The sequence below is a fragment of the Salvia splendens genome, chromosome 6 (genome assembly GCF_004379255.2).
Source record: "Salvia splendens isolate huo1 chromosome 6, SspV2, whole genome shotgun sequence".
Taxonomy (NCBI): Eukaryota; Viridiplantae; Streptophyta; class Magnoliopsida; order Lamiales; family Lamiaceae; genus Salvia; species Salvia splendens.
This window is the reverse complement of record NC_056037.1, coordinates 35,104,835-35,129,193: the sequence shown is the minus strand read 5'-3', so window position 1 is coordinate 35,129,193 and position 24,359 is coordinate 35,104,835. Positions and strand designations below refer to the sequence as shown.

At 44.6% G+C, this 24,359-nt stretch overlaps 2 protein-coding genes across 2 annotated transcripts; both read right to left on the bottom strand.

Annotated features, from left to right (window-relative positions):
- Positions 1–66: 66 nt before the first annotated feature.
- On the bottom strand, positions 67–12,711 carry LOC121806170. Its single transcript, XM_042206113.1, has 3 exons — positions 12,616–12,711; positions 665–875; positions 67–567 (listed from the first exon to the last, which is right to left on the bottom strand). Exons 1-3 carry the CDS (start codon positions 12,708–12,710, stop codon positions 286–288), a joined length of 588 nt encoding a protein of 195 aa, XP_042062047.1. The 5' UTR covers position 12,711; the 3' UTR covers positions 67–285.
- Positions 12,712–14,251: 1,540 nt separating this feature from the next.
- Positions 14,252–24,139, bottom strand: LOC121810034 (peptidyl serine alpha-galactosyltransferase-like). The gene is made up of 8 exons (XM_042210923.1): positions 23,599–24,139; positions 23,069–23,239; positions 16,715–16,958; positions 16,414–16,614; positions 15,855–16,333; positions 15,596–15,760; positions 15,235–15,478; positions 14,252–15,149 (listed from the first exon to the last, which is right to left on the bottom strand). The coding sequence occupies exons 1-8, from the start codon at positions 23,901–23,903 to the stop codon at positions 14,427–14,429; spliced, it is 2,532 nt and encodes an 843-aa protein (XP_042066857.1). The 5' UTR covers positions 23,904–24,139; the 3' UTR covers positions 14,252–14,426.
- Positions 24,140–24,359: the final 220 nt, after the last annotated feature.

Sequence of the window (24,359 nt, the reverse complement as noted above, 5' to 3'; positions counted from 1 at the left end):
TTCAACTGTCCCACTTATGATTAAAATTCAAGAATCCAAAAATAAAACTGACAACACATTTAGGGATCCCAAAATTTTGGCATGCTCTTTGCCTAGTGATGGCAAATAAGATCATTGTATTTCACAATTTCAATAATTTTCTGATATCATATAGTACTAACTCTCAACTACCTCTAACTCAGGCTGAAATACAGAAACTGCAACAACAAAAAATATGCATATTTTGCTCAAAGCAGAGAAGTGCATCACTACAAAAAGTGAGGAGTTTTAACCAAAACACAAGACTCAACTATATTTGGCTTTGGACCGATTCTTGAGACGTCTAGCAATGCGGCCGGGCTTGCAACATTTGAGAAGCTTCCTCACGTCCCGTCTCATAGACAAGAACGCGATAACCATAGTCATAACCATCTCCGGAAATAGGCAAGCACCCGATGCATGTTTACCGCCAAACATTTCCTTCGCAATGCCCCATACGACGAGGATTAGGCCGGAGTAACTCATTCTCCCGTGCCTCAGCAGCCCTAGAAAGGCCCCCGTGACTGAGAGGTAGCTACCTGCAATAACCTGTGGTGAAAGTGAAATGAATCCACACATCACAAAACATTTAATCATAATCTCAAATTTCCAGGATTGAACAAAATATGATATAATGTACACAAACCTCCAACTGTTTGAGATCAGTTGGTTTACCCTTCTTAAACATGTAAGGATGCAGCAGTTGTTCAGGGCTTGGAACGGCTGCGCCCTTCATCACAGACCGTTTAATTGCTCCGGGGTAGAGAAGGGCCTTCACCACAAATTCAGGGAGGAATCCACCCGCACAGGCCATCACCTCCACCGGTGTTTGGCAAGTGCCTATTCTACATGGAACTCTGAGAATCCATAAAACATAACTATCAACCATGCTTCAATCATACTACTCAATAAGCTGAAAATTTTCATCACAAATTCATCAAGAATGTAGATGTACATTTGAATTTCTGACATCATGTATAAAATCTTCACAATAGTAACTCAAAATGCATCATTTTCTTCCCAGCCTTAGTCAATTAAACAGTTTAACATCATATAAATTTGTCAATCCATCTTAAACATTGGAGTACATTATCATCAAGAGTGATAAATGCCACAAAATTGAAAATGAAGATTCTACCAATTCCCAGCTATTTCCAAGGTGAAGATTATTAAAAAATTATACTAGTAATAAAAAATGAATCATAATAATGATAGAAAACATATGCTTCAAGGGATTAATTAAGAAATTTCAACGTTAGAATCATAATCAATGAGCCACATTGCCAAATTCAGAACCCTAATCTATAGATACTGAATTTTTTTTTATCTTGGAAGATCTTTTAATCCTCTTTAGATTTCATATCATAACATTCATGAGCACTTTTGATGGATCCGCGAATTTCTGATGTTAGTAAACGCTGGTAGAGAATAAAGACTACGACACAAAGAATTTACGTGGTTCGATTTACTGAAGTAAATCTACGTCCACGGGAAGAAGGGAGGGCAAGATTGTATTGCTTGATCTGGGATTACAGCTTACAACACAGACTTGCTATATGATATTGTATCTCTAGAGAGCTTAACCCTGTCTATCTGATCTAAGTCCTATTTATACATTGAACTAGGATCGTGGTTTGCAGCCCCACTAACAAGATCGTGGGTGAGCAATAACTGCTCAATAACTGCTTCGTACCACTAAATAGATCGTGGGTATAGTGAAGGTCGTGGAGGCCTTTCATGAGTCCACTAACTCCTAGTTCGGTCGAATGCTGAGACCGAACTGCTGGACTTTACCGATCAGCTCTTGCCGATCTGAGAGGAGAGCTTGACTGGTCGGCTTTTACCGAGCTGTAGGCTGAGTCCGAACTCTTTGGTCGTGCCGAACTCTTTGGTGCCGAACAGATACTCTTTCTTGGGCTCTGGGCTGATGGGCCGTCACTGTTATTGGGCTTGCCATTAGGGTTTAGTTCGTACCCCATCACTACCCCCCCCCCCCCCCCGAAAAGCGAAGTGAATCACTTCGGCGAGGTGAGTCACTTCGGCATTCTGGATAACGGTAAGGGGGAGGCTGACGTCAGGGGACGTGCCTTGCGCGTGCCTGCATTAAATGCGACAGTAAAATCCGGCCGTTGAATCCTGAAAAGGTGGGATTCGAAACAGCGCAACGATCTCGAAATCTTTCCCGAATCTGATAAATATGCTCTTTCTTCCTCATTTGAACACCTTTGCTGTTGCGTCTTCTATACTCTCTCTTTCTCGAGAAATTTTCTTCCGCTTTCAAGAGCTTCTTCAGACTTTCTTCACCTTCAAAAAGTAAGAAAAATGTCTTCTTCTTCTTCTTCGGAGTCGGGTAGCGGTAGGAGAGGCGGTAAGGGGTCTTCTGGCCGGAAAGAGTCCGGGGAGAAGACCGTAGAGTATTTCCATAGTATTTTGAGTAAGGATACTGTGGTATCCCTACCCGAAAAATACTTTTTTCCTGGGGGGAGGGCGGTGGTACCTGACGGTGATCATAGGGCTGACTCCCCGCCGGAGGGTTACGCCACCGTGTACGAGGCCTGCTTAGAATGCGGGCTTCGTTTCCCCCTCCCTTCTGCCTTTATAGATTTACTAGATTTTTTTCAGCTTCCTTTGGGCCAGGTGACTCCGAACTCTTGGAGGCACTTGTCGGCCTTCGCTGCCGAACTCCGTAGGTTAGGAAGGGATTTGTCTTTGAAGGCGATCCTTAAATTCTTTCAATTTAAGAGGAAGGGGTCTTGGTTTTACTTGATCCCTGTACAGCCCTTTAGGGCCTTTTGTAAAACGAAGTGGCCGAAGTGGCAAAACCGCTTCTTCTATTATGATAGGACCGCGGCTCCTAGTTTTCCTTGGAGAGGGCCGAAGTCCGTTATCCGTCATCCTCGGCCTGAACCGTTGGACGAGCTCGATGGCGAGCTCAACAAGATTCCCATAGTTAGGAAACAATACACGGAGTCTGAGCTCGTCAAGGGCGACGTCGTGTTCGACATCTCGTCTTCGGACGAAGAGGCCGAGGGTGAGGATTTCTCTTTATCTTTATGCTCTACTGCTTTAACGAAGAAAATCTGACTTTGCTTTCTTGCTTTTTGGCAGTGTACATGCTGAATAAGGCTATCCGAAAGTCCCCCGAGCTTGTGGAGCCGGAGAGGCAGTGGGCCCCTAGCTCGGCGTCTGAAGCCGAAAAGAATCCGAAGAGGCAAAAAACCTCTTCTTCGGATCCGAAAGAGCCGGAGTCGTGTTCGGCTAAAGGGAAGGGGAAATTTCATGAGTCCCCAAGAGTGCCGGGGAAAGACCTGGTCATCTCCGAGGTGGTTGCCGACATCCCGGAACACGTCCCTGAGCCTTTTCAATGGCCGACGAATTTTGTGGAGGTAAGCTTTCTGACTTGGCTTCTTTTCTACATTTTTTGATGGCCATCCTGTTGAGTTTTTTCCTTGTTCATCTTCAGAGAGCCAAGCTCGTCTCCGTGGAGCTCTCCAAAGCATCCCACGACTACGAGGAGATGCAGAAGAAGATGCATCTTGCTCGTAGTCTGGCCGAACAGGCTGAGGCCAAATTTGAGAGGGCCCGAGCTGCTAGGATCTCGGCTCAGGATGAAGCCCGGTCAGCCAAAAACCAGCTCATCATCCTGCAAGAGCAGACGAAGCACCGGGAGGCCCAGAAGGAGGCTGCCGCCGTGGCTGGCCAGGGGGAGGCTCTCCGTGTTTACACGGAGAAACTCTTTTTGAGCAGCCAGTTCTCGGCCTTTGTCGGTAGTCTGGTAAGGCTAATTACCGATAAGGGCGAGCAGGGGGCCGACGTCGTGCTGCCTCTGTACAGCCGAGAGATAGCAGCTCGGCTTCAGAATCTGCCGCTCCTTGAGGAGCTCGCTTCATCCTCGGTCCTGCTTTCTGCAGACCGAGTCCGGAGTTGTCGAGCTGATCGGGACGAGAACCTGGAGGCTATCTTTGCCTCCGTGGGACCCGTTTCACCCGCCTCGACTTACAACGGAGAGGGTGAGGCCGAGCCGCTGGAGCTGGAGGCCGAAGTCGAGCGGGCCGGGCATCCGGAGAAGGAAGCCGATCAGGAGGCGGAGGCGAGGCCGGCAGGATGCGAGGCCGAGGCTGAGGTAGCTCAGGAGAAAGAAGCTGAACCAGACCAAGGAGCCGGAGACGAAGCTGGTGGAGTATGATTTCGTCTCCCTTCTCTTAGTCTAGTTTCTTCCTTGTAAAATGGCCTTGAAGCCCTCCTAGTGTAAAAAATTTTCCTTGTGAATGAAAAATTCTCTACACTTGTCTTCGTATAGCTTTTCGTACTCGCCTTTATTCCTGTTGTATTTTACTATCTGCTCGGTACAGCTGCCGAACTAATATAGCTGCTTTGTACTCAAGGAGATGGAGATACTTCACTGGAAACGGCTGTACTCTTCGGCTTTAGACGAAGCTGAGAAAAGAGCTATAGCCGATCAGACGAAGAATGACGAGCTTCTGGCTCGTTTAGTGAAGCTGGAGGCCGATAATAAGGACTTAGAGTCCGATAAGAAGGATCTGGAGGCCGAGCTGAATACGACCATTGCTGAGAGGACTGCGTACGAGGATTACATCCGTGTGCGCGGGGGAATGACCATATCAGATGTTCAGAGTCGAGTTGACGAACTGTGGGAGGAATATCATGTACTCCGGAGGAACAATGCGCTGGAGAGCTCGGCTTGCCAACAAGTTGTGAAATCATTGCGGCGCTGGGCTTCTCGGTACGACATCATTCTTTCCCGGCGTCCCTCAATCGGGAGATTCCTTAGGCATTTCCCGCCAACAGATGCTCGCACTCCAGATCAAGCCTCTGGTTCCCTTGTTCAAAATCCTACTACCAGTCAACAACGAACTCCGGAACAGCCGGAAACGTCAAGACGAGAACGGGCTCAGGAGCAACCGGAATCGTCAAGACAGGGACGGACTGAAATTCGCCGAGGAGTTGTGACTATGAGCGAGCAAGATCAGCAGATGCTTATTGCAGAGACTCTTCATCGCCGAGGTGTTAGGACTTCTCGGGCTCGGGGAAGAGGCGTTGGGTCGAGGATAGCATCTCGTCGACCTGCTTATTCTTCATCTGCTCGGAACAACCGAACTCGGCTTCCAGAGGATTTTGCAGATAGGTGGCTTAACTTCAGCAACCCTGGACAGTAGAATAGTCCTTTGTAATAGCGTAACGCCATTTTGTAGGGTAGCGGAGTTGTATGCCGAACAAGATTTGAAAAATGAAATTTTGTTTTCGCTTCTAACACTGTATTTACAGCTTAGCGAAAAAATTTCATCGTACTTGTCCTCGGTCTTATGAAGTAAACTTCTTTGACCGGACTTGGTCCTTGGTCTGATGAAATAAACATCTTTTACCGGACTCGTCTTTGGCCTGATGAAATAAACATCTTTGACCGGACTCGTCTTTGGCCTGATGAAATAAACATCTTTGACCGGACTCGTCTTTGGTCTGATGAAATAAACATCTTTGACCGGACTTGGTTTGTGTTCTAATTTGGCGATTTTTGTCGCCGGGATCGAACTTTCCCTTGTCCTAATTCGGCGAGTTTTATCGCGTGGATCGGACTTTCCCAGTTAACCGAAGTGGTCTTATGCAGTAAACCTCTTTGACTAGACATGGTCGTCCCCGGTCTTATGAGGTAAACTTCTTTGACCGAACTTGGTCGTCCTAATTCGGCGAGGTTTATCGCGTGGATCGGACTTTCCCTTATTGCAGTTCGTTTCAGACGAAGTGCTTATTTCTTAAGCCGAATTGTGGTCTTGTATCTTCCTGAGAAGCTTGGACTCACAATCGTTGGCTTATTGCAGTTCGTTTCAGACGAAGTGCTTGTTAAGCTGAATTGCGGTCTTGTATCCTCCTTGGAAGCTTGGACTCACAATCGTTGGCTTATTGCAGTTCGTTTCAGACGAAGTGCTTATTTCTTAAGCCGAATTGTGGTCTTGTATCTTCCTGAGAAGCTTGGACTCACAATCGTTGGCTTATTGCAGTTCGTTTCAGACGAAGTGCTTGTTAAGCTGAATTGCGGTCTTGTATCCTCCTTGGAAGCTTGGACTCACAATCGTTGGCTTATTGCAGTTCGTTTCAGACGGACTGCTTGTTAAGCTGAATTGTGGTCTTGTATCCTCCTTGGAAGCTTGGACTCACAATCGTTGGCTTATTGCAGTTCGTTTCAGACGGACTGCTTGTTAAGCTGAATTGTGGTCTTATATCCTCCTTAGAAGCTTGGATTCACAATAGTCTTTAATAATCGATCTAAAAAGGGGATCAGTCTTTAAAGAACGATATACCTTGGTACCATTTGTAAGAGACGACAAGCACATAGAGACAAAACACATAGAGAAAAAATGAAAAAGATGAAAGAAAAAAAACTTTAAACTTTTTATAAAACGACAAGTAAAAGGTACAAGTAAAAAACAAACAAATAAAAACATATACCCCTATGACCGAACTAGACACGAGACGGACTGACCGGACCTTTGTCTCTTACAAGTGGAACTTCTTGAGGTTGGAGACGTGCCATGTTCGGGGTACTTGTTCTCCTGACATGTGAGTCAATTTATAAGACCCTTTGCCGAGGACTTCTGACACCCGATATGGACCCTCCCATGTGGGTTCGAGTTTGCCCAGCTTTTCTGCTCGGCTTACTTCGTTGTTTCTCAAGACGAGATCTCCCACTTGAAATTGAAGCTTTTTCACCCTTTGGTTATAATACCGGGCTACTTGCTCCTTATACTTGGCTGCTTTTATGCACGCCAATTCTCTTCTTTCTTCGGCGAGATCTAGTTCTGCTCTCAGTCCGTCGTCATTCATTTCTGAGGAGAAATTTAGAGTTCGGGGACTGGGTACGCCGATCTCCACCGGAATTACGGCTTCAGTGCCATACACCAGACTATACGGAGTTTCACCGTTGGAGGTTTTGGGTGTAGTTCGGTAGGACCATAGGACTTGAGGGAGATTTTCTACCCATTGTCCTTTGGCTTGTTCTAACCGAGCTTTTAACCCTTTCACCAGAATCCGGTTCGTTACTTCCGTTTGTCCGTTTGCTTGGGGATGGGAGACCGAAGTGAACCGCTGTTGAATGTTCAGCTCTTGGCACCAATTCTTGAACGTCTTGTCGGTGAACTGAGTCCCATTATCCGAGATGAGGATGTGGGGTATGCCAAATCGGCACACTATGTTCTTCCAGACGAAGTCCAATGCCTTTGAGCTCGTTATCGTAGCTAATGGTTCCGCCTCCACCCACTTCGTGAAGTAGTCCACGGCAACGATAAGGAATTTCATTTGCCGAGGAGCTTGAGGAAGTGGTCCCACTATGTCTATGCCCCATTGCATGAAAGGCCAAGGGCTTTGCATAGTGTATAGATCGGTCTGCGGCATCCTTGGGACATTTGCATGAATTTGGCACTTCGTACACTTCTTGACGAGCTGCACTGCCTCTTGTACCATGGTTGGCCAATAATATCCCCATCTCAGAACTTTTTTAGCTAAAGCTCTGGCTCCGATGTGGCTACCGCACGACCCTTCATGAACTTCTCTGAGGATGTAGTCCGTCTCTTCTGGTCCTACGCACCGCAATAACGGCTGGAGGTAAGACTTTCTAAAGAGGACTCCTTCATGAAGTTCGTACCGAAGTGCTCGGCACGTGATCTTCCGAGCCTCTCTCTTATCCTCGGGCAATTGTCCTTGATCCAGATACTGCAAGATCGGCGTCATCCAGTTCGGCGAGCTGGATACTGAATGTACCTCGGCTTCATCAATGCTTCGATGCATTAATTCTTCCGCCTTTGAGCTCGGATCTGAGGCCAACTTACTTAAGGTATCTGCTCGGCTATTTTCCGCTCTAGGAATGCGGATTATCCGAAAATAGGAGAAACTTCGGCTGATGCTTCGCGCTTTGTCCAAATACTTCTTCATTCTCTCGTCACGAGCTTCACTTGTACCCAACATGTGATTTACTATGACTTGTGAATCACAATGGACTTTGAGAGATTTGACGAGCAGACTTTGCGCTAACTGGAGTCCGGCCAGGAGGGCTTCGTACTCGGCTTCATTATTAGTAGTGGGGAATAGGAACCGAAGTGAGTAGGTTACCTCGTGTCCGTCGGGAGCGACAAGTAGAATACCAGCTCCACTTCCCATCTTGTTTGAAGCTCCATCTACGAATCCGCTCCAGCAGTCCGGCGGCTCTACTTCGGATTCCAAGGGCTGTGCTAGTTCGGCATTGGCAGAATTCTTCTGTTCGGCAATAACAGGAATTGCTTGATCGAACTTTGCTTCCGCAAGAAAATCTGCCAAGGCTTGTCCCTTGATGGCTTTCCGAGGTAGATATTCAATTGTGTGCTCTCCCAACTCTATAGCCCACTTGGCGATTCTGCCTGATGCTTCTGGTTTGGTCAACACTTGCCGAAGTGGCAGATCAGTTAAGACGCATACCTTGTGAGCATAGAAGTATGGCCGCAGTCTCCTTGCTGCATTTACTAATGCCAGAGCAATCTTTTCCAGTGGTTGATACCTGGTTTCTGGACCTCTTAATGCTCGGCTTGTAAAATAGATGGGAAGCTGCTTTAGGCCTTCTTCTCGTACAAGCACCGCGCTGATGGTTTGATCCGATGCCGCTAAGTATAAGAATATTACTTCGGCTTCGGTTGGAGCAGAGAGAATAGGAAGCTCGGCTAGATAACTTTTGAGCTCGTCAAAGGCCTTTTTCTGCTCGGCTCCCCACTCGAACTTTGGTGCCTTTTTCAACACCTTGAAGAACGGCAGTTGCTTTTCGGCTGCTTGGGAAAGGAATCGATTCAGTGCGGCTAGACATCCGGTTAGCCTTTGCACGTCATGTATGGACTTCGGCATTGCCATGTTCTGAACGATTTGAACTTTTGAGGGGTTTGCTTTGAGTCCGTCCTTTGAAACCCAACAACCCAGAAACTTTCCCGAATCTACCAAAAAGGTACACTTTTGGGGATTAAGTTTGAGGTTGGCTTTCTTGAGCACGTTGAGAGTGGACTTGAGGTTGTGCTCGTACTCCGAAGTGCTTTTGCTTTTGACGACTATATCGTCAACATACACTTCGACCTCCTTTCCAATCAGGTGCCGAAAAAGCTTGTCTACCATCCTTTGATAAGTGGCTCCGGCATTCTTTAAACCGAATGGCATCTTTTTATAAGCGAAAATGCCGAAATCAGTAATGAAGGCCGTTTTTGAAGCGTCAATCTCATCCATTAAAACTTGATGGTATCCTTTGTACAGATCAAGAAAACAAAAAATTTCAAAGCCTATCAAAGCTTCTACTTTTTTATCTATGTTCGGAAGGGGATAGCAATCTTTGGGACAGTGCTTATTTAGATCGGTGAAATCTATGCACATCCGCCATCCTCCTTCCTTTTTCTTGATCATGACAGGATTGGCCACCCACGAAGGATACTTCACTTCGAATAACACATCCGCCTTCAATAATTGACGGACTTCGTCATGGATGACTTGACTTCGTTCTGCCGCAAAGAGTCTTTGCTTCTGTTTTATCGGCCGGACTGAAGGATCAATATTTAACCGATGAGTGATTACCTCGGGGGGCACTCCGGTCATGTCCAACGGAGACCATGCAAAGACGTCTTTATACTCCTTGAGGAGCTGGATGGTTTTTTCCCGAAGTAGGGGCGTTCCCGCGAAGCCGATCTTAACCGTTCTAGATGGATCGTCTTCGTACAGCTGAACTGTCATCGAGTTCGGCTCCGGTATGACTTCGGTCATCGCCTCTGACTCCGGCTGCTGTGATTGCTATGCTTGGTGGTGCCGATCTGACTGCTCGGCACTTCTAAGCGCAATTTGCAGACATTCCTTTGCTCTCTTTTGGTCACCTCGGATGACCGCTATCCCTCCTTTAGTAGGGATCTTGATGGTGAGGTGATAGGTGGAGCAAACGGCCCGAACTGTGTTGAGCCAGTCTCTTCCCAGGATGACGTTGTACGGGGACCGAGCTTTCACCACGAAAAACTCAATCATCGTACTGGAGCTAGTAGGCGCTTTCCCCACCGTGATCGGAAGGCTGATAATACCTTCAGGGCGGGTGTCCTCCTGGGTGAAGCTCTTCAGGGGAAGCGGAGCCGGACTGAGCCGAGCTGGGTCCACTTCTAGTTTGTCGAAGCACTCTTTAAAAAGAATGCTAACCGACGCTCCTGTATCCACAAACACCCTGTGGATCAGTTTGTTTGCCACTCCAGCTTGGATGACAATGGCGTCTTGGTGAGGAGAGATGGCCGGGACGGGATCAGCAGCCGAGAACGTAATCACTTCGTCCTGCTTCAGCCTTTTATGCGTTGGCTCCTCTCGATTGGAGCCTCTGCGTTCTGACTTTAGGGACGACTTGGTCTTCCCGGCATGGAGCGCGTCAATAGTCTGGATTACTCCATCATATTGCGGCTCGTCATCGTCTTCGGGATCCGGCTGCCTTTTCGGATCCTGAGGAGCGCAGTTCGCACCACTCTGCTTTTTATTCTTCTTTGGCTGCTTGCTTCGGTATTTTTTCAATGTCCCTGCCTTCACAAGAACATCGATACCTGCAGCCAAGTTTCTGCACTCCTCAGTATCGTGACCGTGGTCTTGATGGTAGGAGCAGTAGCTATCCTGTGGTCGGCGCGCGGCTGATTTCGTCATCCGCTTTGGCTTTTCGAATAGGTCAGAGTGCAGTTCGAAAATTTCCGCTCTCGGCTTGTTCAGCGGTACGAACTGAGCGGGCGGCTTCTCGGGATTGAGACGGGGTCCCAATCTGTCTTGCACCGGAGCCCTTTGAATTCTTTCAAATGGAGTCCGGCGAGGATGCCCCTGATCGCTATGACCAGGCTTCCTTCTGTCTCCTCGGGTCGATGAGCTGTCTAACGACCGTTTGCGACGGTCTGCCTCATCGGCCCGGGAGTACTGGTCCGCAATGTCCCACATTTCCTGAGCTGTCTGCGGACCGCACTCAACGAGCTTCCTGTAGAGAGCTCCGGGCAGGATTCCATTTTGGAATGCCGAGATGACAAGCAGATCGTTGAGATCGTCTACTTGCAGGCATTCCTTGTGGAATCTTGTCATAAAGTCGCTGATTTTTTCGTCGCGACCCTGACGGATGGAAAGCAGCTGAGCCGAAGTGATTCGGGCTTCCGCTTTCTGAAAGAACCTCCTGTGGAAGGCATCCATTAGATCTCGGTAAGATCTGATGCTGCCCTGGGGGAGGCTATCGAACCACCTTCTCGCGTTCCCGATGAGCAGCTCGGGAAACAGCTTGCACATGTGGACCTCGTTGAGACCCTGGTTCGCCATGTTATATTGATAGCGCCCCAAGAAATCGTGAGGGTCCACGAGCCCGTCGTAAGTCATCGACGGAGTTCGGTAGTTCTGTGGTAGGGGAGTTCGGGTGATGTCGTCCGAGAACGGAGTCTTCAGTGCTCCGTACACGGCGAATCCGATATCTCGTCGGTATGGAGGAGATTGAGTTCTCCTGTGATTCCGGTACCGAGGAGGAACTGGAACATGTTGGGGACGGGGATTCTTTCTCCTGGGAGATGCGACACTACTGCGGTAGTGACTTTCTTGTGCGGAGGGAGAAGGAGAATCCGTCGTTTTCGTCTCCGGCTGCTTTTGGCTTTTTCGCAGGAAGGTTAAGAATTCCTCCTGCTTCGCCGCCAAAAACTGCTTGACAGCCTCATTCAAATCGGGCTGCTGGGAAGACTCAGTGGGACGATTTTTGGAGCGGCTTGTTCCTTCGCCATGAGAACTGGTGGTGGATTTATCCCTAGGCTGTTTTCCAGATCTATGGGATGGATTGGCTTCCTCCTGGTTCTCACGGGCAGGAATACGGGTACTCTGCGATCTGGTATGCATTTTTTGGGTGGAAAAAATGGATCAAAAATTCGCTTTATCACAAATTTTGTTCTCTGTTTCCCACAGACGGCGCCAGTGATGGATCCGCGAATTTCTGATGTTAGTAAACGCTGGTAGAGAATAAAGACTACGACACAAAGAATTTACGTGGTTCGATTTACTGAAGTAAATCTACGTCCACGGGAAGAAGGGAGGGCAAGATTGTATTGCTTGATCTGGGATTACAGCTTACAACACAGACTTGCTATATGATATTGTATCTCTAGAGAGCTTAACCCTGTCTATCTGATCTAAGTCCTATTTATACATTGAACTAGGATCGTGGTTTGCAGCCCCACTAACAAGATCGTGGGTGAGCAATAACTGCTCAATAACTGCTTCGTACCACTAAATAGATCGTGGGTATAGTGAAGGTCGTGGAGGCCTTTCATGAGTCCACTAACTCCTAGTTCGGTCGAATGCTGAGACCGAACTGCTGGACTTTACCGATCAGCTCTTGCCGATCTGAGAGGAGAGCTTGACTGGTCGGCTTTTACCGAGCTGTAGGCTGAGTCCGAACTCTTTGGTCGTGCCGAACTCTTTGGTGCCGAACAGATACTCTTTCTTGGGCTCTGGGCTGATGGGCCGTCACTGTTATTGGGCTTGCCATTAGGGTTTAGTTCGTACCCCATCAACTTTCATTGAATAATACACAGATTAATAACGTACCTGAAAAGTGGGACTTGAACAATAATTATGAAAAAGTACAAAATGGAGGCGAAATTAGATATGATATGTGCCCATTTTTTTGATGAGAACCCCATGTTGCAGAAGAATTGGAATTTATAAAACCTAATACTTTTTTCCTTTTTTGACAGTTCTAGTAATATTGATTATATAGTTTGATACGTTATAAAAGGAAATAATTCTATTATGCGATCCTCATTACTTTCACACCATTGCACAAAAAATTATTCTAGAGGATTTTCAAGATACATAAGTGAATATATAATACTCCATATTGTTCATGATCAATTCTTATGTGTATATATAAAAAAAATACCTAATGTAATTTGGAAAATATAATTATATGCCATTGTTCTTATCTGTTGTGTATATATTTACTTCACAAAATATTAAACAAGATTATTTAGTAAACTAACTAAGATTTTTATGATAATTTAAATAAAGAAAGTGAAGTATAACGTGAAATATTTGAAAAAAAAAACGTTGTACCAAATCCCAATTCTTGTATCCCTGTTTGGACATAATTTCAATCTATAATATTTATATTAAATGGGCCAAATGTAAAACATTGGTAAAAGATAAATAAAAACTTCATTAGTTTTGGAGTTTCAAGGGTTAATTTATTAAATTGGGTGGAGTACTAATCTTTCATTTTCACTCAATAGTAAGATGTTTACCCCTTTTTTAACCTTATGAAAATATCACTTATAATCAAACTCTTAAATGAAAAACATTCAATATATAAATTATAATAACAATAATTTTCAGTAGGCTCACAATATGAGACCAATCAAACTAAATATACCATTCTATTGAATATGACTCTGGATTTATCTAATGCTCACTGAAGATAGTTGTTGCTGGTTTTAATGAAAAAAAAATCATAGTTTGTCTCTCCAATTTTTAGCTTTTTTTCAAAAAATATGTTTGGACACACAATTTTTTTCACATTTTATTTCCAAAATCCTCAACAAAAAAAGTTCGATATAAATGACAAATGGAAAGAAAGCAAGAAAGTTTCTCACATTCACATTTTATTCATTCTGTATAAATATCTTTCCCGCAAAGAATTAAATTACAGGTATACTGTAGTTTCAAGATCATTAAAACTTCGATTATAACAATGGAGCACAAGTCATACCCTTCGAGCCACCGGAGAGACGAGCCAGCCATGGACGCCCGTCCTTTGCCACGCTATATTAGGGAGATTTACTAAATGTGAACAATTGGATATCCTGAAAGGTGTGATACACTTTCAGATCAAATCAATTTGGTGGTTCTACCAATATTTGATCGGATACAATTCATGTTTGTAGAAGATTCGTATGTTAATTTTTTCGATCATCCTTTGAACCAGAAAATGATCAATAAGAAGAGGCTGAAAATGAAACGTCCCGTCTCTTCGTTTTCGTTTTCATAACTGTTTTTAACAGTTTTTTGGCGGGTTTCGCAAATTGTAAATTAGTTCTTCAATTATCGGAAATTATATTTCCGGATGAATTTTCTGTACAGCTCGACCCCAGCCAGTGGCTCTGTCCTTTGGACCCCGCTACTCGGGGGCGCTGCCCCCGAACCCCTGTCTAATCATAGTGAATTCAAACAAGCGTGCACTCCGCACTTCCAAACTTATATGATGTCTCATTATGATAACATTGATCAATCAAGTTAATCCAATTACACTAAAATAACCAACACGCTACAGATACAAGCGCGTTGCTCCACTCAGCTTCTCTGCAAGCAGGAAGTGCGCGTTAGCAAGCAATGAGTCGTCGATCACAATATACCAAGAGACGCTATGCCATGTCAGTATTCCGATCCCACAGTCCCATATACGAGCTTCGTCTCTTGATCTTGTACGGTTTTCCACGCTTCCTCTGCCCTCTTCGACTCCATACCATCACATACATCACTACTACAAAACCAGCGATGGAGAATGCCCAGAGGCACATCATCCAGACTCTCATCGAAGTGAAGGCCTGGTCCGTCTCTGCTGGCGGAGACAACACATTTGTTTCGTTATTCACCTCCGAATCCTTCCTCGAGGCATCAATTTTCTCGACATTCCCAATCTTCTCCCTGGTTGTTATTTCTCCGGCCGTCTCATGATCCGGAGTGCGCAGGGTGGGAGGATCCGGGGCCTTCTGAGTCGTAATCGTTAAGGAAGGAGGACGGCGTGCTTCTCGTGTTGGAGGGGGCAAGGAATTGGGATCGGGGCATTTCTTTCTATAATAAGCACGTAGAGCCTGGTTTAAGGAATTTGCACACTCTATGCTAAGCAAGTCGCGCTGAAACGAATCCTCGTTAGACTGGTCGAGGGTTGATGCATCCGGAGGGTCTGGAAACGTAGCCCAACATTTGTTAGCAACATCCATATGTCGCCATTTACCTTTGTCGAAGCTCCAGTTACCAACCCTAAACTCCAGGCCGTAGTGAAATACTCTGTAGCTCACACCACGTTCTGGAACGTATCCCGGGTATATCAGGATGTCGTTGCTTATGACATGCCGTAGATTGCACTGTGTCGAGAAATTAACCACACACGTTTAAAACATTATCGGAAAATAAATCTGCTTTTAACAATTTAAGAAGTGCTTGAATTACCTCTGCTGCAGCAAAGGAGTAACCATACATCTCACTGATCCAACCAGCTTCATAAATATCGCCGGTGAACTTTTTAGGCCAATGGGCCATATCAGCTCTGACTTCCTCCGTTTTGTGCAACCAACGCAGCGCAAATTTTCTGAGATCCGCTATGTGCATTATGATCACACCTCCGACCTTGTCACAAAGTTGAGGATTGCGAGTGTGGACCTTGGCAAGCTCATTGTCACAGCCAATAAGGTAGCTGTTATTGCATCCAACAAAATTCAAGTAAACATCGAGTAACCCTTCGTTCCAATAGAAATTTTTTTAAAGGTTGATCGAGCAATTCATGGCTAATATGCAAAAAACGAAGTCTTACTCATAGGGAGTTGAAACTGGTCTGCCCTTGGCTGCTTTGAACTCCCACGGCGTGATTGGTCCTCTCATTATCATGTCGGCATCCAGGATCACAATGTATTCTGCATCGGTCTTTACATGGTTAATCCAATGCACGACCGCAGCTGGTTTATTGATTGCTGGATACCTGCATGAGCATTTTACACATCAAATATTTGGCTTCATTCATCAGTAGCTCTCAACATATTTTCGAACCAATGTTATATTTAAGAAGGCATTACCAGTCGCCAGTTAATGGATGCCGGCTCATAGACGGGACATAATGAGTGGGAGCTAGATCGCGTCCTTTGTATTGCTTCAAGTCCTCGTCTGTACAACCTAGAAGCCTCGTAATTTCCCCTGGCTGGCCGCTCTGGTTGAAACTATGGACAAGACCCAAAGTTTGCCAATCGAAGTAAGGAGTGCATTCAGTTGAGAAAATAGTATGTATTTTTGGGTGAGGCTTTTCCGGCTCACTAATGTCTTGCTTCTGTTCGTGAACATCCTCCATCATCTGAAGGCTTTTCCGAGTCAGTTGTTTTGGTTGTGTTAGTTCTGCGAACGTTTTGCTCTTCAAGAAACTCAAATATTTCGACCACTTTGGCTTCTTACAGCCATGTTTTTCATGATTCAACAATAGACCCTCGTTTATGGTATTTATGCATTCTAAATTAAGAAATAGAGCCCGTCGTTTGTTTGCATCCCTTTCCATTTCTTTCACCTGCAAGAGAAACATTATGAATTAGACATCGCAGAGCAGAAATCAAGTTAAGAAGCTTGGTTTATGAAATGCGAGCATACCTCTCTAGGATAAGGAGGTTCAGGAAAGAGGCGCCCACAGTCGTACACAATACTGTCTTCGTGATGTTCTAATTTACTGAACGACCAATTCCCGACGCTAAAAGGTAAGCCATAGTGCATGAGGATGGGCTCAACACCCTCTCTAGGAACATAGCCTGGATAAATCATCAAGTTATCATTTATCTTGTGACGAAGTCCCACCTGATGAAGCAATTCACAAAGATGATTAATATTAGCAACTGTGAGGACGAAATAAAGGAAACGCCTTTCAATAATTGATAACTATAGGATTAAAAGTTACCTCCGCAGCACCAAATGAATATCCATACATTTCACTGATCCACCCTGTTCCATATATATCACCGGTGATATTGGTAGACCAATGAGCTTTATCTGCCCGTACATCTTCAGTTTTCGATAACCACATGGGGGCAAAAACTCGAAGATCATCAATGTGAAAGGCTAGAAGCCCACCAACCTTGTCACAGAGTTCAGGATGCTTTGTGTGTAACTTAGCAAGAATATTGTCACATCCAATTAAGTACCTGCTCAAGGTATGTCACATGTCAAAACTGGAGAAGTTTATTCTGAAGAAATTTTTGTGGGGAAATGAACAACAAAAGAAAATGTCATCTGTTTATGGTTCGTCAAACTATGTAAACTAAAAAATTACTGCAATTACTAGCCGCACCATGAGCTATGTAAACTGCCATGGAGAGGTTGTACTTAGGGAAGCACGGCCTTCGGTAATTAAGTTGAAATGAATAAACCATTACCATATGAATATCTAAAAGGTAACAACAGATTTGTAATAATGGAGTGCTCATTTCAGTTGGAAGAAGCTCGGCCAGAAAGGAGTTCGGTAAGCTCGGCTTACCGAGCTGGAACTAGCTTGGAACTAGCAGAAGAAGAAGGAAGCTCGGCTTTGAGTTCGGCTTTGAGCCGAGAAGACAGTTGGTCTTGAGCCGAGAAGCAAAGGAGTTCGGTTTGTGTACCGAGAAAGGAGTTCGGTTTGTGAACCGAGAAGGGAGCTCGGTTGTGAGCCGAAGAGAGTGCTCGGTTGTGAGCCGAAAAGAAAGTTCGGTCTTGAGTCAAGAATAGAGTTCGTCTTGAACCGAAAAAGAAGAAGCAACAGTTCGGTCCCGAACCGAGAAGGAAGTTCGGCCTAGAGAAACTAGCCGTTGGTGCAGCAGTTAGTTAGCCGAGATGTAGCAGTTATTCTTCTTGCTTTCTTGATTCTTCTTATAGTTAGTTAGTAGCAGTTGCTACTTGATTGTAGAGCTTTAAATAGCTCAAAACCATGTACGTAGTTAGTAGTGAAAATCAATAAAGAGTTTTCAAGTTTTCTCTCCAAGATTACCATCTTCGATACTCTAAGTGTGAGTGTGTGTTCTTCTGCATTGTGAGTTATCATACAACTGTGAGTGTGTGTGTGATTCACCTGAGTGTGTGAAAGTCTTGTGCGTATTGAATCCCAACAAGTGGCGCCGTCTGTGGGAAGGGGATATTGAAGCTGATTTGCAGAGGATCAAACGGTTTCAGAGATGGCAGCAAGGCTTGATGCAGAAAAGTTCACAGGCAAGAATGATTATAGCCTGTGGAAGATGAAGATGAAGGCGGTCTTGATTCAACAAGGCTTGGCCGCAGTTCTTGCAAATACAGAAGAGAAAGGAAAGGCTCCAATGCTTGATGATAAAGCTCAGGCAAAGATGGAGGAGATGCAGCTCAAGGCACATTCTGCAGTGATTCTGTGCCTTGGAGATAAGGTCTTGAGGGAAGTTCAAGAAGCCAAGACTGCGGTGGAGATCTTGAACAGGTTAGATGAAGTTTACCTGGCAAAATCTTTGGCTAACCGGCTGTATCTCAAGAAGAGGCTCTATGCCTATAGTTTTTCTGGTGAAAAATCTATCATAGAGCAGTTGGAGGAGTTCAATAAGATCATTGATGATCTGGGCTCTGTGGATGTTAAAATTTCAGATGAAGACAAGGCCATTCTTACATTGAATGCCTTGCCTAGCTCGTATGACCAGTTGAGTGATGCAATTATCTATGGCAGAGATAAGCCTATCACCTATGCAGAAGTCTACTCGGCCTTGATGGCTAAGGAACTCCAGAAGACTACCAGCAGAAGCTCTGCAAGCTCCAATGTTCAAGCAGCAGAGGCCTTGAATGTGAAGAAGTTCAAAAAACAGAACTTCAAGAAAAAGTTTGAGGGCTCTAAACCCTCAAGTTCTGATGCTCAGAAGGAAACCAGAGCATGTTTTTGGTGCAAGAAACCAGGGCACTTGAAGAAGGACTGCCATGCCTGGAAGAGAAAACTAGCCTCTGAGGGCCACAACACTTCTGATTGTGTAGAGAGTACTGATCCCCCCGCTCAACTCATGAATGTAAGTGATAATGGGATCAGTCACAGGTGGATAATGGACTCAGGGTGCAGCTTCCATATGTGCCCCAACAAATCTTGGTTTCATGAACTTCAGGAAGCATCAGGGACTGTAGTTCTTGGAAATAACCATGTGTGTCAGATCAAAGGGATAGGGAAAGTGAAGCTAAGTTTGCAAGATGGCTCTATAAAGATCCTAACTGGGGTGAGGTATATTCCGGAAGTGAAAAGAAATCTCATCTCATTGGGAATGCTGGAGGAGAAAGGATTCACCATATTGATGAGTCAGGGAAAGATGCTTGTGAAATCTGGGAATGCAGTGATGATGGAGGCTGACAGAGAGCACATTCTCTATTATCTGAAGGCTAAGGCTGTTGATGGAGAAAGCAATGCAGTGTCAGATGATTCCATAATGCTATGGCACAAGAGATTGGGCCATCCAGCAGAAGGAAGCTTGAAAGAACTCATCAAGAAGGGCCTGATCTCTGGAGATTTCAACAAGATGGACCCCTGTGAGCAGTGTATACTTGGAAAAGCAAAGAAGGCACCCTATCCTACAGGTATTCACTCTTCTACAGCCCCATTAGACTACATACATAGTGATCTCTGGGGCCCTTCACCTGTAAGCTCAATTGGTGGTGGGAAATACTACCTTGCTATTATTGATGACTACACTAGGAAACTGTGGGTGTATATATTGAAAGAAAAATCAGAGACATTCACAAAATTCAAGATATGGTGTAAAGAGGTGGAGCTAGAGAAGGGAAGGAGTGTTAAATGCCTAAGAACTGACAATGGCTTGGAATTCCTGTCTACTGAGTTTGATCTGTTTTGCAAAGAGAAGGGTATGAAGAGGCACCGCACTGTTCCTGGTAACCCCCAGCAAAATGGTGTTGTGGAGAGGATGAATAGGACTATCCTAGAGAGAGTAAGGTGCTTGTTACTCAGTTCTGGTCTGAGCAACAGATTTTGGGGAGAGGCTGTGCATACAGCAGCCTATCTCATAAATAAGTATCCATCTACTGCCCTTAAGTCTGAGACTCCTGATTACATGTGGTATGGAGCCCATAGTGACTACTCAAAATACAAGGTGTTTGGGTGTGCAGCCTATGCTCATGCTAGGCAAAGTAAGCTTGAGGCTAGGGCTCTGAAATGCATATTGCTGGGGTATCAGAGGGGTGTTAAGGGGTATAGGCTCTGGTGCATTGAGCCTGGTAGGCAGAAGGTGGTGGTGAGTAGGGATGTTGTGTTCTTGGAGGATCAGATGCCATACTTAAAGAGGAAGCTGGACTCCAATGAAGTTGAGAGTGATTTCCTCAAGGTGGAGCCAGTGGGACTTTGCCAAGGAGCAGGTGGAGCCTCAGACTCAGAAAGTGAGTCTGAACCAGAGGATGATGGTGCTCTAGCTCGAGGTAGAAAAATTGATGAGCCTACAGCAGATTCTGCCAGAGAGTACCAGATAGCAAGAGATAGAGGCAGAAGAAATACAAGACCACCTGAAAGGTTTTCTGATGTGGTCTACTATGCACTTTGTGCTGCTGAGGGCATTGATATTGCAGATCCTCTCACATATAAAGAAGCCATGAAGAGTAAAGACAGAGAAAGGTGGATTGAAGCCATGAATGAGGAAATGGAATCTTTACTCAAGAACAAAACATGGATTTTGGTGGATAAATCCAGACTGACTACAGATGGAAAGGAAAGGAGGCTGATCAGTTGTAAGTGGTTGTTTAAGAAAAAGATTGAGACCACTGATAAAGATAGAATCAGATTCAAGGCAAGGCTGGTGGCTAGGGGCTTCACACAGCAAGAAGGAATTGATTTCAATGAAGTATTTGCTCCAGTTGTTAAGCACACTTCGATTAGGATCTTGTTGGCAGTTGTGAACCAGCTAGACTGGGAGCTACAACAGCTTGATGTGAAGACAGCCTTCCTCAATGGGGATCTAGAGGAGACTATCTTTATGGAACAGCCAGAGGGCTATGTGAAGACTGGAGAAGAAGGCAAGGTGTGCCTGCTACAGAAAAGTCTTTATGGACTTAAGCAAAGTCCTAGACAGTGGAATAAGAAGTTTGATGCACAGATGAAGAAGATTGGCTTCTCCAAGTCAGAATATGATGATTGTATTTACATCAAGAAGGCAGGCAGGACTCCCATTGCCTACCTATTACTCTATGTGGATGATATGCTACTTGCAGGCCCTTCTATGACAGAAATTCAGAAAGTTAAACAAGATCTGAAGTCGAGCTTTGAAATGAAGGATCTAGGAGAGTCAAGGAAGATCCTAGGCATACATATTCAGAGAGATAGAGGCTGCAAGAAGCTGTGGATGCTGCAAACTGATTATATTGACAAAGTTATGCAGAGATTCAGAATGGAGAATGCTAAACCTGCCTCAACACCCTTGTCCCAGAGTTTCAGATTATCAAAGGAACAAGCGCCTAAAACTAAGCAAGAGGCTGATGAGATGGAGGCTATCCCTTATGCTAGTGTTGTTGGGAGTATCATGTACACTATGATTTGTACAAGACCAGATCTTGCTCATGCTATCTCAGTGACTAGCAGATACATGGCAGACCCGGGGAAGGAGCATTGGAATGCTCTTAAATGGATATTGAGGTACATGAAGTCAACTAAGGACTGGGGGATTGTGTTCAATGGCTGGGAAGGTGGATCTGAGGAGGTTGTGCAGGGGTATTGTGATGCAGACTATGCTGCAAATCTGGACACCAGAAAGTCTCAAACAGGTTATTTGTTCACCATGTTTGGAACTGTGATCAGTTGGAAATCAGGTCTGCAGAGTGTAGTTGCTCTCTCAACTACAGAATCAGAGTATATAGCTCTCACTGCAGCTGTACAGGAGAGCTTTTGGATCCAGGGAGTAATTTCTGATTTTGGTTTTGACCAAGAAACAATGGTGATTCATTGTGACAGCAGCTCAGCTATATGCTTGGCTAAACATCCGGGTTTTCATGAAAGGAGCAAGCATATAGACATAAAGTTGCACTTTATTAGAGATGAGATTGAAAGGGGAAGGGTGAAGGTGGTTAAGATTAACACCTTGCACAATCCGGCAGATATGCTAACTAAATCTCTAAGTAGAGACAAGTTTGATCATTGCAAGAAGTTGATCAATGTTTGTGCAAGAACTGAGATGAGCCCTCAGGTGGAGAATTGTAATAATGGAGTGCTCATTTCAGTTGGAAGAAGCTCGGCCAGAAAGGAGTTCGGTAAGCTCGGCTTACCGAGCTGGAACTAGCTTGGAACTAGCAGAAGAAGAAGGAAGCTCGGCTTTGAGTTCGGCTTTGAGCCGAGAAGACAGTTGGTCTTGAGCCGAGAAGCAAAGGAGTTCGGTTTGTGTACCGAGAAAGGAGTTCGGTTTGTGAACCGAGAAGGGAGCTCGGTTGTGAGCCGAAGAGAGTGCTCGGTTGTGAGCCGAAAAGAAAGTTCGGTCTTGAGTCAAGAATAGAGTTCGTCTTGAACCGAAAAAGAAGAAGCAACAGTTCGGTCCCGAACCGAGAAGGAAGTTCGGCCTAGAGAAACTAGCCGTTGGTGCAGCAGTTAGTTAGCCGAGATGTAGCAGTTATTCTTCTTGCTTTCTTGATTCTTCTTATAGTTAGTTAGTAGCAGTTGCTACTTGATTGTAGAGCTTTAAATAGCTCAAAACCATGTACGTAGTTAGTAGTGAAAATCAATAAAGAGTTTTCAAGTTTTCTCTCCAAGATTACCATCTTCGATACTCTAAGTGTGAGTGTGTGTTCTTCTGCATTGTGAGTTATCATACAACTGTGAGTGTGTGTGTGATTCACCTGAGTGTGTGAAAGTCTTGTGCGTATTGAATCCCAACAAGATTTAAATTGATTGCAGATTTTGAGTTAGTCTGAAAGGTTTTTCAACGATAAAGAAGCTTAGATCGTAACTTGATGGCAAGAAAGTGAAACTAATCAGTCATGGAAATTTTGATTCGTGGGATCTTGCATCATCAATATTTCTACCAGATGAAATCTATGATTTAGGAATATACAAGTTGTGTACGACAGCAAATAGCAGCCCCGGGGCCGGGAGACATATAACATAGTTAACGGAGGAGTTATGGAAAAGGAAGGGTAAAAAATTCCATCCTAGCAAGTTTAACCATTTCACCTATTTAATTATATTGAAAACAAAATAACCGAGGATTAACACTCCAATCTCTCAAAACTCACAACTTCCTATCCAATCATGCTATGTTTTCCATTAAATGATCATGAAACACAGAGTTACTACAATTACCCATAATATGCAGCAACTGGTCTGCCTTTCTCAGCACCAAGCTCCCACGGCAAGATTGGACCTCGAACAATCATATCAGCATCTAATATAACCACCCAATCAACGTTTTCCGCTTCTTTGCTATGTTTAAGCCAGTGGGCTACACCGGCTGGTTTATTGATCGCCGGATACCTGCCATAATTGACAATGGCTACATTATGTTCTTTTCTCTACTCGGTATGTGTAGCTATTCCTCCACTTAAAAATTCTGATTTCTTGAATCTATCAACATAAAAATGAAATCCACATAAAATCTACAAACATGAGCAATAAAAGAAACAAAATCCCACTTCTCAATATCAAGAATTCAACCCTAACCATAGCATTGAATGCTCATTAAAAAAATTTAACAACAACAGATAACATATCATGCAAGCTGATGGAGAAATTAAACTCATGATCATGATGAGAGACAAGATGACATTTTGATGGACTCAAAGTCACACACATATGTGTGCAAGCAAAGACACATTGGAAAAAATGGAACTGACCAATCACCAGTCTTGGGGTGCAAACTCATGGAAGGGACCTCAAAGGTGGGAGCCAAGTCCATGCCTTTGTAATTCATCCTCTCTTGCTCAGTGCAGCTCAGGAGCCGGGTAATCGGGCCGGGCTGCCCGGCCTTGCGGAAGCTGTGCATGAGCCCCACCGTCTGCCAATCGAAGTAATTCTGGCACTCCACCGAGAACAGAGTGTGGATTCTGTACGGCGCGCTCCCAGCCACCACCGCCTCCGCCGCTCCGCCTCCGATCGCCGCCGCGACCAACGCATAATACAGAAATCTAACGACTGACATTGTCGCATTGCCGAGAATCGAAATGGGCTTTCTCTTAAAAGGATCTGAATTTTTAATTTTTGAAAAAGTCAGCTATCTCTCTCATCATTTCTTTCTGTGTATAATTAATGTGGGAGATTAAATTCGGACGAAATTTGCAGTGATCAATAGTTTGAAGAAAATGCAAATTTTGGTGGCTAAGGTGATCTAGTTTTTTGCTGACAGAGTGTGAAATGAAGCAGAGGGGAGCATTATTTTCGTTGACTAATTGAACCGACGCCGTTTTGTCTTATTATTACCTGCTATTTGTTTCTAATAAATATCTGGTCTAAACATGATTTTCTCATATTTTATTCAGAAAATACTAAACTAATCCAAACTATAAGCTTACAGACTTACAGAGTGATTATGATATGATGATCATATGCTATGATATTATTAACAAGAAACTGAAACGAAATTGGGACATCTTTTTTT

Excerpts from the sequence above, each read along its gene's own strand:
- LOC121810034 (XM_042210923.1), bottom strand. The coding sequence starts at position 23,903 with ATGTCAGTCGTTAGATTTCTGTATTATGCGTTGGTCGCGGCGGCGATC. Across the intron at positions 16,334-16,413 it reads AACCTCCTTATCCTAGAGAG|GTGAAAGAAATGGAAAGGGA; the intron begins GTATGCTCGCAT and ends TTTCTCTTGCAG. Across the intron at positions 15,479-15,595 it reads CCAGTTTCAACTCCCTATGA|CTACCTTATTGGCTGTGACA; the intron begins GTAAGACTTCGT and ends ATGCAATAACAG.
- LOC121806170 (XM_042206113.1), bottom strand. The coding sequence starts at position 12,710 with ATGGGGTTCTCATCAAAAAAATGGGCACATATCATATCTAATTTCGCC. Across the intron at positions 876-12,615 it reads GTTCAAGTCCCACTTTTCAG|AGTTCCATGTAGAATAGGCA; the intron begins GTACGTTATTAA and ends ATGGATTCTCAG. Across the intron at positions 568-664 it reads CTGATCTCAAACAGTTGGAG|GTTATTGCAGGTAGCTACCT; the intron begins GTTTGTGTACAT and ends CTTTCACCACAG.